Source organism: Liolophura sinensis, chromosome 1 (assembly GCF_032854445.1).
Source record: "Liolophura sinensis isolate JHLJ2023 chromosome 1, CUHK_Ljap_v2, whole genome shotgun sequence".
NCBI classification, from domain to species: Eukaryota; Metazoa; Mollusca; class Polyplacophora; order Chitonida; family Chitonidae; genus Liolophura; species Liolophura sinensis.
In genome coordinates this window covers 11,768,717-11,783,981 of record NC_088295.1, presented here as the reverse complement: position 1 = coordinate 11,783,981, position 15,265 = coordinate 11,768,717, and the positions used below count along the sequence as shown (strand labels likewise).

The 15,265-nt window shown below is 38.2% G+C and overlaps 1 protein-coding gene across 1 annotated transcript; it reads right to left on the bottom strand.

Moving 5' to 3' along the window:
* Positions 1-4,712: 4,712 nt before the first annotated feature.
* Positions 4,713-6,415, bottom strand: LOC135482143 (uncharacterized). The gene is made up of 3 exons (XM_064738242.1): positions 6,342-6,415; positions 5,587-5,786; positions 4,713-4,968 (listed from the first exon to the last, which is right to left on the bottom strand). The coding sequence occupies exons 1-3, from the start codon at positions 6,385-6,387 to the stop codon at positions 4,756-4,758; spliced, it is 459 nt and encodes a 152-aa protein (XP_064594312.1). The 5' UTR covers positions 6,388-6,415; the 3' UTR covers positions 4,713-4,755.
* Between the last annotated feature and the right edge of the window lie 8,850 nt (positions 6,416-15,265).

Genomic DNA, 15,265 nt, shown 5'->3' with positions numbered 1-15,265 from the left:
AACAACTTGGAAATACATGCTCCGGAAGCTCAAGAGTGTACCGGTACAGCAACCCATCTGTTTCCCTGTACCTCAGCAGAAGTTGTAGATGTTATCATGGGACTGAAGAATAGCTCTCCTGGCCTAGATGAGATTCGTGTTTCAGTTGTAAAGTATTGTGCCACAGCAATAGCGAAACCGCTGACCCATATAATAAACTTATCGTTTCAAACTGGAATATTCCCTGATAAAATGAAAAGTGCTAAACTCACACCAGTGTATAAATCGGGTGAAATGAAGGAGTTTAAAAATTACCGACCAATATCTGTCTTACCGTGTTTCAGCAAAATCATCGAAAAACTGGTGGTTAACTGTCTGACGACGTTCCTCGAAATGAACGATATTATATACAGTCAACAGTTCGGTTTCAGATCGCATCACCCTACTACACATGCAATAATTGCTCTATATGATAAACTAGTAACTGCTAAAGAAACAAATAAGTGCAGCATCACTCTTTTTCTAGACCTTGCAAAGGCTTTTGATACTGTAGACCACAATATATTGTTGAAAAAACTCGACCATTATGGTGTCAAAGGTCTTAGTAATATATGGTTTAATGATTATCTGAAAAACAGATCACATTGCCTTTTATACAACGATTGCCGATCAACTACTAAATACATGAATATTGGTGTTCCTCAGGGCTCAATCCTAGGACCCCTTCTCTTTTTAATATACATTAATGACATTAAAGATGTTTCATCTCTACTTGATATCATATTGTTTGCTGATGATACTAGTGCTGTCCTTTGCAATGATGATCCAGCACACCTCCTGGAAACTTTTAATCGTGAAATTGAAAAAATTTACGATTGGCTATGTTGCAATAAACTGTCTCTTAATATTAAGAAAACCAAATTTATGTACATCGCTCCCAATCGCAGAATAAATAATCATGCTACTCCTTTCCTGGCTATAGCAGGCGTAAATATCGAAAAAATCAAGACCTTCAATTTCTTAGGTATAACTTTCAATGAAAGATTAACGTGGACAAACCACATAAATAATATCTGCAAAAAATATCCCGTAATTTAGGGGTGATAAATCATATTAAATATGCCCTAAAGAAAAATACTCTGTTCATCCTGTACTATGCACTTATTAACCCATATATTACGTACTGCAATGCTGTGTGGGGAAATACTTATGAAACACATCTTCTTCCCCTGATCCGTCTTCAAAAACGAGCATTACGCATTATAACCTCCTCTCATAAATACGAACACACCGCGCCTATTTTTACTGAGTATAATATCTTACCTGTTACCGCGGTTAACACCTTTCAGACACTCCAGTTAATTCACAAATACTTCTACAATCCTAGCATTACTCCATTATACACCCGTACTTACTTTACAAAACAGTCTGATATTCACTGCTATCCAACTAGAACATCATATTTTAACTTACACCGACCATTTCATAGAAGCAATCTATCCCTACACACTTGTAAAATAAAAGGACCGATCAAATGGAATAAACTGCCCTCCAATTTAAAAGAAATCACCTCTTTATCATTATTTAAATCGTCTTTGAAAACTTTACTCCTGAGAAAAATATACAGCTGATGAAGCATATAGCTATAATCATTACTACACCAAGTCATCCACAATTGTACATACGTTTTGAATTAACTCAGTTGCGACACGTAGTTGCTTGCTTAACGTTTTCTCTTGATAGGATATTGTTGTCGCCTTGATTGATATGAATATTAATACATAAGTGCACATGTGTGCATGTGCATATTTGTACACATATTTACGAATGTAAATTCTCTTTACTGTCTGTATATCCTTACATTTAGGAGTGGGTGCTACAGTAGTAACTACTATGTGTATGCATAATTAGGTACACGTGTACGTATGTGCAAGTGCTTCATTCCAACATATGAGTATTAACCAGTTAGCATCTCTTGTCAATTAAATTTAAACATGTTATGGGATACAATAGGCCTTTTGGGGTTTCTGCTCACGCCAGAGTGCTATAAGTTGTATTATGTTGACAAACTGATGTATCCGTACATATGTAATTATGTGTGTGTGTATATACCTGTTTGTATTAACCTTGATTAAGAAAAACCATTATTATACAGGCCTACTTATACTGTGCACATTACGATAATATTTAAGATGTATTTGTATGAATATACGTACATGTACATACATATGCGTGTGCCTGTGTGTTTGCGGGTGTGTATGTATATGTATGTATATGCATGTGTGTATATATATATTTATATATAACCATGCGGATACAAGAGGTTTAGGTACAGAGAGGTATTGAGATGTTCTTCCTTTTCTACTTTCTTTCTGGTGAATAAATCAAATCAAATCAAATCAAAATCCAGTGTGATGTAAACGTAACGTTGGCAAGTTTCGTGCAGTTGATTCCTTACAGGTATCCCACATTTAACGAACTTCAACTCATTAGTTTTTAACAATTGGGATGGATATAGTTTTGAGAACAGAGCCGCTCCAGACTTATATCACCTCTTCATTGCTATTATATTTCTGTATTGTACTTTTTATGTAGAGGTAATCATTTATTGTGTCGAATGGATAATCTTCTATCTTAATTATTTTGAATTATTTTAATACGGTTTATGAACTGAATGATGCATCTGTTACAGTTGAAATTTTGTATGACCATGCAGCTGTTAAATCCAAATCATTAATTGGTTTGACTAAAAAGTCAGCTTAACCAGAACTGACACTTACGTTTATATTTAATATTGCGATATCGTTAAGAATATTCCGGAGGACTAAATTATTTTTTTATTATCTTTTACCGGTGTTTTACGCCACATACTCAAGAATATTTTATTTATATGAGGTCGGCCAGTATTATATGGCGGCCGGGTGGAAACTGGACACAGCTCGGGTGAGGATTGAATCAAGCAGGTACGGTGGTGTAACGTCTGAGATCACATTTAAATGTAATGTATTTGTATGCATGTAGATATAAACAAGGTTTATTGTTTGTATTTCCATTTATACACAGCTTACGGATATGTCACGTGCTGTTATATAAAACAGTGCTGTTATGGCTTGAATTATCTCAAAACATTGTTGAAAATGAACCATGAGAAATAATTGTAATTTTTCTTGCTTGGTTATGTCGTTGTAACAAAAACTCTCTGGAAGTTTAGTTTATGTCAGTTTATGAAAAGTTTGCAATTGATAGCTGTTAGTATATACGTCAGTTTACGTAACATCTGGCATGTGAATGTGGGATATGCAAGATAGAAAGCCATTCTAAATTTGTCTGGCATTCTAAAAATAGATTGTATATGACTATTTCATTTAGACAAGGAAGGCACATATTTTTCCCTTCTCCGTCTCTTATTGGCAACAGCGCTCCACATGTCATGGCAATACAGGTGTACGCCTATATGGCTAAAGCACTGGTTCGCTGTGACTATTGTGGTCCTTGTCCATTGAAGTTAGGTGTTCGAATCAAGCTCTGGCTTTTTGGGCTACGCCTGTGGATAAATTAGGATGTTTGCCAGGTACATCTTGGCAGGTACATTGCGAAGATATGTGGTTGGTTTACTCAGAGCAATTCGATTTGTTCTACTCATAAAGTTCACTGCCGTGACATTAGCTACGTTATACACCATGCCTGCTGACATTGTGAGAGTAACCTCGTACGAGATTTTGCGTTGCCCCGCAATCAGGCATCTTGTTAGCTGAATAGCCTGTCATATGAAAAAGGTTATTTTCGAAGCTAAAAACTCTGGAATATTGCGTTAAAAACCTATCTATGAATCAAACAAACTAAAGTGTTTGTGGGGTCTAGCTGACAGTAAACAGTTCACTGAGCCTGTTGGGCATGTACAAACCCAAGTGTGGTCATACCAAAGACTTAGTAATGGTATTTGCTAGAGCCTCGGTTGGCGCTCATCACTGAAAGGTTAGAGCAAGGAATAACATGTCGTTTTGTTGTTGGCTTATTCAGTGGGCACCCTGGTGCCCTACACCCATGGAACAGACCGCCATATATACATAATAAAATCTTCAAGATTTAAACTGAGGCTTCCTTGCATCAGTTTCCTTGCTGGATATTGTGCTAAACATCATCAATCTGTGCTATGACGTAGGTATTACGTAATGCATGTAGGAACGCGAGAGAGATCGCCAAACAGGAGCCGAAGCGGGGACAGTGGACCGGATAACAGCATATATAGGCCTAGTCATGCTAGTAGGTGTACGTTGTTACGACAACAAAATAAGTCTTGTACACAAAACTTATGTCGCTTCTTTCCCGACCCGCCAATGACAACCGAGCTGTCACAGATATTTCCCTCAGACCGGCTCCTACGTATTGGAATACAATATGTCATGATCATAAGTGGCTTGGCACAAGCAATTCCAGCTTCTGGTTACCCCCAAAATGGCATTTATGTCTTGCCTATACATATAACTGGCTTAAAGTCTAATTTACTTATTTATTTGTTTCCTTCTTTATTTATTTGATTAGTGTTTTACGCAAGATCATACACAAGATTATTTCACTTATGCAAAGGCGGCCAGCATTATGGTGGGAATAAACCGGAGAGAGCCCGAAAGAAACCAAACCGTTAGCCCTCCGGCTTAACGTCTATAGCTAGACAGGTTATCAAATATCAGGGATACAAATTTCCATCTATGACAGAACACACAAAACAGACATGATATAGCAAATGGTTTTATTCCACTATGAACAGACGGTTATTTATTTTGTGTAGTGGTACCATGTGATGTCCCAGTGGTGCAACCAGGACTCATGGGCGAACACATTACCGTGAGGATCAGCGTACAGCGCAGCCCCATCTGATCGACTTCCGGTGTGACGGTAGTGACCTGTGATGTAGTTGGTAACGCAGGAAGTGTCGCTTATGTCCAGTTTGTAGCCATTACCGTGGCTGTAGCTCCCCGAGGCATGGCCCTGAAGAACACAAAAAAATCAACTCTATTAAATATCATTTCCGTTTCGTAGAGTTTGTCTTTTTTCGCCAAGGATAACAGATATGCCTTTCAGTTTTATTTTAAGTTACATCATATACAATAATTAAGGAATCAAAGAGACTAAATCAAATTTGCAATGTCATTCTGTTTCGGACGGCAGGATAGATGTAAAAAAACGTGCCTGACTACAAAGCGAATTCAACAATGAGCAGGATTTGATCTGACCATAAGGAAACGTAAACTTTATTCCACATGTATCCAGATCCTATTGCTATTTTTGATTTCGCGTTTTCGCTTCGATCTTTGCATTTTACCATACAACTTTTCGCATTTCGCTTCCACTCTCTCTGCTTTTCAACAAAGACTGATTTGAACACTAAATTGTTGCTCCAGCGATCAGTTCCAATGGCTGTCCGTATATATATTATCTTTATGTTAATCAAAGCAAGTCTATCAAATAAATAAATAAATAAATAGGGAGTTAAAAAGTATCTTCAAAGCTACAAAAAAACGCAACAGGGCATAATGTAATGTAAATGGCATCATTTACACATATTCGCTAAAGTAAATTCAGTAAAAGATAAACTTGAAAACGTACTACTTCGGTGCCTCCGGTAATGGTGATTGCACAACCACTTGTCTGCTTAAACTTGAGGACACCTGATAGAGAGACTAACTGGAGACCGTCAAACGATGTGCAGTGGCCGTTGTATTTTTCGTGGCACCCTCCACTGGACCACACCGAGATTCCCTTCGCTGAGAACTCGGCCAAGGCATGGGAGTTTGTGGTTGTAGCCGCTGGACGAAGACAACAACAACAACAACCAAAAAAAAAAACATGAGGAAGACTTTGCTGAGTTTGAGCGTAAATAACGTTGCTCAAAGGGCAGTGCTCATGGAATCAGAATCTGTGGGAATTATGTTTCTACATTGAACGCGGTACAACAAAATGAGCTGGATCAGTGACCGTACTTGAAATGCTTTTGTGAAAAGTTCAGTAAGAAAAATGAAATGTATTGACATATAGTAACTATGGTTTCATTAAAATTATTTCCACTGTATTCCTATTTATACGACTCCTGATAAAACTTCTGCTACTACCCTCAGCGTATTTATGTTCTCGGAGAGATATGTTGGATATATCTTGGATTTGCCGAGTCTCTTCTCCCCAAAGAGTCATTTTCAGAGGTAAACATATGGTCATTAGCTGTTACTCTTCATCAACACTTGTTGAGGCGTGAATAACTTCGGTTTTCAAGACGACGGATTCGACACAATGTCCGCACAGCTTAATATTCGTATGTATAAATCTGTGGTGTCTATGCCATGATACGCGTACAGCAGTAAACTTACCAAAGCTGACGGCTATCAGACCGGACAAGACGATCAACAGTTTCATCGTTGAGATCAAAGTCACTGGGTAAGTCTCTGTGAGAGATAAACATTAATTCTGGCCTTATATACTCATTACTTTCAGCCCCCTCCCTCCCGCCCCACTCCCGACATAGATAAGACGTGTGAATACAGCACATTGGCGACAATCTCAACGTGGACGCCACATGCATGAAACATGCGATATAACTATAAACACAGGTGTTGTTCCTTGTAACCAATATCCAAGAATATGTTGTGCAATTCATGCTGTAGTATAATTATAATGAGGTATCTAGTGATTTATAAAGCTCAAATTATTCAAGACATATTTAATTCATCATAATGCAGTGGGGTCATGAACACTTCATTCCACCATAGATGTCAAGATGAGACAGCAAAATTGTGACCATCTGTGTTGTGTGAATATAATGAGTATGGCCTATATATTGTCGTTAAGAATCACCACTTAATCACCGGGCATAAAATAGCAGAAACCACTTCCGCCCATCGAAGGACAAACCTTCTGACACAAGGCCATATCCGACCTATCAGCGAGAGCTCAAGTCAGCACAAGCCAGAAATTATGCAATCTAGACCACCAGACACAAGATTTGCATTTGACAGATTTTACCAACCTTTGAAACTTTGCCTGTGACAATAAAGATTATCATATTTGTTTCTTAATCTGTCCAGTGCATGAAGACTACACCTATATTTGGACAGCACAAGGATAAAAGGAGTGTCGAGTTCTCGTTTGATGGCGCCTGTGACTTGCACGTACTCTCTCTCTCTCTCTGTGATAACACTCTTTCAAATGTGACAAATGCGCTAGAACCGGTGACGTAGTGTATTTTAAGCGAAGCGATATACATGTATGATCTCATTTTAATCTGATTGATTTGAACCAAGCAAGTGAAATCTTCATGTTATTGTAATCATTTCGCATAAAATATTTGGCAGTGGTTTGTGGGTTTACCGTATCACCGGCTTAATGCATATTTTACCCCGCGTAGCGCAGAGGTTGCCAATATAAATTCCAGAGTAGTCTCCCTTCGTCTGTATTCAAAATTTGGGACGTACGTTCACGTATGTATGCCGAAACTATATGAAGATGTTTATAGCTTTGTCTTAGAAAGCATAAATCTTAACATTTTACATACATAAAATGAAAACATTGACCCCAGCCTATTTGTCGCTTCAAGATACAAACGAACTACTGTAACTCATTGTGCTTTATTAACAAATCAAACAAGAAATAAGCAATTTTCTGTCAAGAATTCAGACAAAAGTATCGGGGTTTAGACTCTTCAAAGGTCTGAGTTTGTAACAATTACAAATAAGCGCCTAGATTATTTTGCAAAGTGTCAAATTAAAATCTCAAGCCCTCAATGTGACTTGAACACATTATTTAAAAGCATGAAAAAGGTATCTTCAAAAGCTTTTAATCACATTGGAAGCAATGTATGTATAAATTATATTTTCGACATCAGATTCGATACATATATAGTGACATTAGGTATAAGTTAAACACTGCAATTTTCAGCAAAATTATAATTTAATATTTCCAGGGGTATAAACATAGTGCTGATGTACCCACCACGTTTGTACAGAATCTATTGAGTGCCACGTGTCATTTCTGATTTAACTACATTATTTATATATCTTTAACTTTTCGTCTTTTTTACAAATCTGATGGGATTTGTCCTCCAAACTTTGCCATCTTTAAATAAATATAAATCGTAGAGCTAGAAGAAAGCACGTTTGGTATATATCAATACATATATAAATCCTTCCAATCCCAGTTCTTCGGAGCTCCCGTAACTCCATATATATAAATCTTATAAATCTTATAAATCTGACAACCACATGTTTCACTCGATTTATTTCACTGCTTATTTGTATATAATTTAAAAACAAAGGCAACAGTTTAAGCAGCCCTTTAGAAATCGCCAATTATTACTCTTCAACATATAAAAATACCGGCAGTCGTAAGCTTCAGTCTGCCCGATTTATATATCTGAGACACATTAAGCTTACCAATTATATACCGCCTTAATATACCAAATATATACCCTGTGCTATTAAGTCCACCTTTGGGTGATGTAGGCTATTTGCATGGCAATAGTTTGAAACTTTAAACTGAAATGACTGGTTGCATAAGTGCATCAGCTGGGAACAGTATTTTATGCCGTATACATGTAGATTGAAATTGTCTTTATTCATACACAAGCTGGGCCCAGTTTCCAACATTTTTATCGTACATTTGTCGTACCGGTATACGATATTTTGTACGTCACTATTACCGTACCATTTTCCTATATGTGCGATTATCGTACATGTACGACATCTTTGTGAAACTGGGCCCTATAGTGTACGTATTCATGATGAAATGCATGTATGTATAAGCTAACATGCACAATGTCTATGGATATAGCAGATCTATAGCCATGAGTGGATAGTTAATTATGTTAAAACGTTAACAAAGTTACTCAAGTCCTCTGTTACACGTATAAGCGGATGATACTATAGCTTGTGTGAGTAAAGACGTCGATATAGGATATTACGTTTGCACTAACCTTATGTTCTTACGAAAATACAAGCCCTGATAAGATATCTCGTTCGCTCTGACTTTGTGTAGTTCTTGTGAACATACAAATCCAGATATAAGATGTGATTAATTTTAAGTGAAAATCAACTTTTAGAGTGATGCTAAAATGTATTATGTTATTATAGCACAATAATATGTTGTCATATTCTACATGATATTCTGCAAGTCTGATACATTCTTTATGCTGAATTAATAGAATATGAGTGCTATACTTAACAGAATAATGTGCTGCAGTAACAGAACACATTACAGCATGCCGCAGACAAAGGCCTTTCTGTTAAAGTTAACAGATTTTTTTCTCGAGAGTATTCCGTTTGAAATGACCTTGCAGTTCTTGTGAACATACAAGCCCTAATAAGATATTCCGTTAGCTCTGACTTCATGTAGGCCTATAGCTCTTGTGAACATAAAAGCCAGTTCCACATAAGACATTCCGATAACTCTTGTGTATAGTTCTTGTGAACATAAAAGCCCAGATAAGACATTTCGATAACTCTGTCTTGTGTATAGTTCTTGTGAACATAAAAGCCCATATAAGACATTCCGATAACTCTGTCTTGCGTATAGTTCTAGTGAACATAAAAGCCAATTCCAGATAAGACATTCCGTTAACTCTATGTTGTGAGTAGTTCCTGTGAACATAAAAGCCCAGATAAGACATTCCGATAACTCTGTCTTGTGTATAGTTCCTGTGAACATAAAAGCCGAGATAAGACATTCTGTTAGGTCTGACTTTGAGTAGATATTTTGAACATAAAAAACTCAGATAAGATATTCCGTTAGATATACATCCAGATATACACGATATTTCGTTTGCTTTAACCTTGTTCATGCCCAGATATATACGATATTGCGTTTGCGTTAACCTTGTTCATGCCCAGATATATACGATATTGCGTTTGCGTTAACCTTGTTCATGCCCAGATATACACGATATTCCGTTACATGCAGATATATACGATATTCCGTTTGCTTTAACCTTGCTCATGCCCAGATATATACGATATTGCGTTTGCGTTAACCTTGTTCATGCCCAGATATATACGATATTCCGTTTGTTTTAACCTTGTTCATGCCCAGATGTATACCATATTCCGGTAGCTATGACATTGTGCATGCCCATACATATACGATATTCGGATAGCTTTGATCTTGTGCATACCCAGATATATACGATATTCCGTTTGATTTAGCCTTGTTCATGCCCAGATAAATACGGTTTTCCGTTAGGTGTGACCTTATGCGTGTAGAGGTATACGATATTCCGTTACCTTTTACTTTGTGCATGACATAGCGGCCTACATGTATATATACGACATTCCGTTAGCTTTGACCTTGTGCATGTATATATATTTCCCCACTATTCATTTTACGTACAGGCCTGTTACGAAATTCTGTTCGGCTAACAGGTTATCTGTATAATGTTATGTGAATGTAAAGGAGATGACTTTAAACAGTTAATTTTCATAATCTTAGTACACACAAAAGAATAAATAATTATCCATTCAGATGGGTTATAATTGATAGGCATGGATAAGGACTAGGACTACATTTTTATATTCCTACGTACATTTTTAATCGAATAGTTACTTAAGACATCTGCGCTGTACACCGTAAGCCTGCTCACTTCCTTGAGCTTACTGGTCACTTTGTGTATATGGATGTTTATCAAGCAGTAAGCCTACCTTGTTGGTCTCTCCAGCTTTCTACACCCGAATATTATCACTATATAGTGAAATAGTATAGCCATGACATATCGCAGAGAAATGTAGAAATAATGCGAAAACGGGAAAGTTATTCTGGTAACAATTTGCAAAACCTAATTTGTTGTCCTGGTTTTTTCAGACTTTTCTGTTTCATAAACAACTTACTATAAGCTATTTGCGTGATATCGAAGTTGAATTCTTATACTATCATTCCCTGTAAATCTGTCGTATGGAACAAAATCTAAAAACATGTTTTGTTACCCCAAAAAGAACAGAGTTGATCATTGTTTAAACAGACTGCAACATATAACGGAATAGGTTTCTGTTCAGTGAATGCAGATAGGAAATAGATGACACGCTTGACAGTTGTCGAGATGTGCAAGTATAGATGGCGTATAGATGGCATTATTTTACATAACCTTCAAGATGACAAAACTTTGATTAGTCTTTAATCGCTGCAAACGACATTCTTGTAACAGAAATTACTTTCTTACCAGATTACAACGACTGTAATGAAGAATGTGCTAGTAGGAAGAAATGTATCAGTTTTAGAGCGTAGAATGATTCATAATGGGTTGTTAAAACCTAGCTCGCGGTAGATTTGATTGGTTTTGTTTGCGGGTGTATGTCAGGGGGTCTGTGTGTACAAGAGGACAGGTTAAGTCGGCGGGAAAGATTTCATTAAGACCTCTCCAGGTCCGGATCATAGTGTAACATCGTAGCTGCAGAGACGGGATCGCCTAATATCTTCAAGGCGTTTCGTGTCACCCAAAATACCACCCCTTTTTTAGCCCGTGCTTGAAAACAGAAAATTGCCGGGCAAGGCGGAAGAAAAGGATGCTGAAAAAGTCAGAAAATGTCAGCGGTTATTGCTCATAAAAGCAATATCGTAATTGAGCGGAGATGTAGCGAGAGGCGTTGGAGCAATTGCTCGGAGGTGAGGTATGAGCAAGAGTTCGGCAAATACCGGTGTTCAGTTCAAACGGCTGCGGGCTAATGGAGGTCAGAGACAGACAACAACTCGGGAATCCCGTAGGTGTCAGGATAGATCGCCAGCTTTGATGTTCCTAATTACCTCTCCCGAATACTCGCAAAAAAGCTCATGTGTTTTGGATGATTTTGATGGCGTGGTTTTGCTCACCATATTCCATCAGGAGCCACAGTTTGTGACGCGTTCTAGTCTTAATACATTTGCAGAACTTGATTCAAAAAGGGGTCAAGGTGACAAGTGTCCCATAATGCCGTTTTCGTCTTATGAGGCAGCTTTTCGTTTTAAAATATATTCGCGTATACAATATGAACATTAGTAGTGACAAACAAAGTTAAAGTTTGTCAGATGTATGTGTATGTATGTTGTTTCCATATGTGCGTTGCTTTTGTTTTTTAGACTTTGTGAAAGTTTTTCTATGATTTCCCATTCCCCATTTCGTTCATTGAGTCGCAAAGTCCTTAGTGCTCTTTGCACGAACAGAGTGTTAAAACTTGAGATTGGCAATATTCGCCTGCATGATACGATCTTCTGTCTCCAATCAGACTATTGTTCTCCTATAGGAGAGCGACATATGGCATTCAGGTATTGTACCAGAATGTCCCTAACTCACAGTGGAGTACATAGAAAATATTTCTTGGATAATATATATCCAAACTACGCGTGGGCATATTGAACAGTAGATTGGATTTATTCTCCCCTTCAACCCTCTTCATTTGCAGTGAGGCGGCTTTAAGGGCCCTCAGTATTAACGGACAGAGTTCGAATCCCACGAGCGTTTCCATACATCTTGTCTTAAAATCCGTTTAGCATTTCATGATTTTTGAGCTGTATTAACGTCTTTACGGTGAAAGTATTCAACTAAGTCGTAGAAATAAAAAATTTCTGTGGTTATATCAATTTTCATTGTTCTCGGAATGAAATCACCGTCAGTGACAGGTGTGACTAAAATGTGTGACGTGAAACACATCGGTATATACAGAGCACAGTATCTGAGGTGCCATGTACACACTCTGACCGGCTTGCAGACCAGAAGAGACTTTGTTACATAGGTGAACACCGGTGACAGTTCCCGGTACTGTATCTCAGGTGCCATGTATACCCTCTGACCGGCTTACAGACCAGGAGAGACTTCGTTACAGAGGTGAACACCAGTGACAGTTCCCGGTACTGTGTCTCAGGTGCCATGTACACCCTCTGACCGGCTTGCAGACCAGGAGAAACTTTGTTACATAGGAGAACACCGGTGACAGTTCCCGGTACTGTATCTCGGGTGCCATGTACACCCTCTGACAGGCTTAGAGACTAGCAGAGACTTTGTTACATAGGAGAACACCGGTGACAATTCCCGGTACTGTATCTCGGGTGCCATGTACACCCTCTGACCGGCTTACAGACCAGCAGAGACTTTGTTACATAGGTGAACACCGGTAACAGCACCCGGTACTGTATCTCAGGTTCCATTTACACCCTCTAACCGGCTTACAGTTCAGCAGAGACTTTGTTACACAGGTGAGCTGTGGTGATAGCAGGTGTCTCAGGTGTCACGAACACCATCTAACCTGCTTACAGGCCAACAGAAACTTTGTCAAACAGGTGAACCCGTTGATAGTACTAGGTACTGTATCTCATATGAACATGCAGGGTTACACCGTGTAACCCAAGTAACAGTCCTCGATAACATGATAATAATCCATGCCAGGTAATCAGGTCTGTTTCATGCATCACAAAGAAGACGGACCGATGGTGTAAATCTCAAAAAGCTGTCGCTGTTGCCCGTATATATCAATGTTGGAAGCTGCAGACTCAGATGTAACTGAAAAATAGTTAGTCTAGATGGAACAGATCTCTGCATGCTTGCCTGAAATCGATTTGCCTTTCCTAGACAACGGCCTCGTGTAGTCGCCACAATTAGTGAAATAATTTGCGCGAATTAATTAAAGGCGTTATAAGCCCGCGAAGCTTTCCGACTGGTGCAGCCAAGTAGACTGCATAGCTATCATACTTTCGTGTTATCTCATGTCACTTTGTAAGAATATCTTAGTAATTTTGGATATACAAATAATAAAAATAAAATAATAATATAACTACACACCTTTTCAAGAATACGTTACAAAACTCGTGACACAATATATGTACACACACCCAGTGACTGCTCGTCGTCATATGACTGAAAAATTTTCAAAAAGTTTTGAACCGAATTTTCAAACAAATGGTTAACAGAATTCTCTAAGAATTCCAAATGAACTTTCTTGACTGTTGCAAATGATAGATGTGTTGCCATATGTACGGTGAAGTTTTATACTGCATAATTAAGGGTACGGGAATATGAGTTGAGAGACCGCTAAATGCTGTGGTATTACATTGCAAGTGGTGGGAATGGATGTTTCTAACAGCCGGCAGACATCATAAATGACATGACATGTTAGGAAAATTGACGTAAGAAACCATCAATCTAGTATTCAGTAATTTTCTGTTATATAGCTGTGCAGGAAAGTTGTTCATTTGTAAGTTTTTTAAAAGCCTATCAGAGTGATTTTCGATGATTTTGAAGAATTACCTGGGGACAATAATTTACACTCCAAGATTGACGTTTTTGGATGGAATGCGGTACTTGTGCCGAGACAAAACTCTGTTCCAAAAAACTATTTAATCCATTTGCAGGAGTACCCTTCACTCAAATCTTGGCTATACTTTCGAGTGGTCATTTGTCCATGTAGATATAAAGATGAATGTATTACATACAGCTGAACATCAACTTCTTCAGGCTACCCTTCCTTATTGCCACAAGCAAGCAGGTATTTTCAACTGAGATGCAGCCCACAGGTTTATTTATGTTTGCTAGATTTGATCTTCATTGCGTATGTGTGCATGGTATAGCCTAAGGGGAGAATCGTTACCAAATCCGAATGTGGACTTCTTAGGGAAGCAGTCTTCACACATAACCTGTGCGTGAAAAATTCAGTGGTTGACAGTAACCTTCCTCTTCCGACTATACCTTATGTAAGTATAGATTATAGTTATACCCAATCCCGATTTATGTCTGAATAGGATATTGATGTATTCTGCTCTGTCACGCCTTGATTTAACTTGAAACAAACTGATATAAAATTAGCAGTATACAATTGTTCTATGTTGTGCTGGGACCCTTACAGAGTTCTGTGTTTTCTTGGGGGAATGAACACTTGAAATTATTACAATATAAATGTTTTCATTTGGGTAGTGGATATAAGTTTCAGCGACCATTTCCAATCGACTTAAAGAGGGCTTAGTGCATAAATTGTCAATATACAAAGAATACAAAATAATATCACAGAACACCAATGCACGTCTGAAATTCTGAAAAAGATTAAAAGTAAAACATAGAAGGAAAACGCGTCCTTTGATCTAAACGGAAGAGGTGAAATCCTGATGTAAGGACTTTAGAGTCTCGTATAGAATTGAACCTCTTTCGTCTCCCTCACGCGGGTTGGTCAGTGCATGTTGCCCACGTGCCCTTGTCCAGGGGTAGGCTTTGGCCTTGGTTCGGGGATTTGGCTGGTTACACGTAAGCTACATGTTAAGTATATCAGACCGGCTAACTACCCCGGGGCCCACGGGG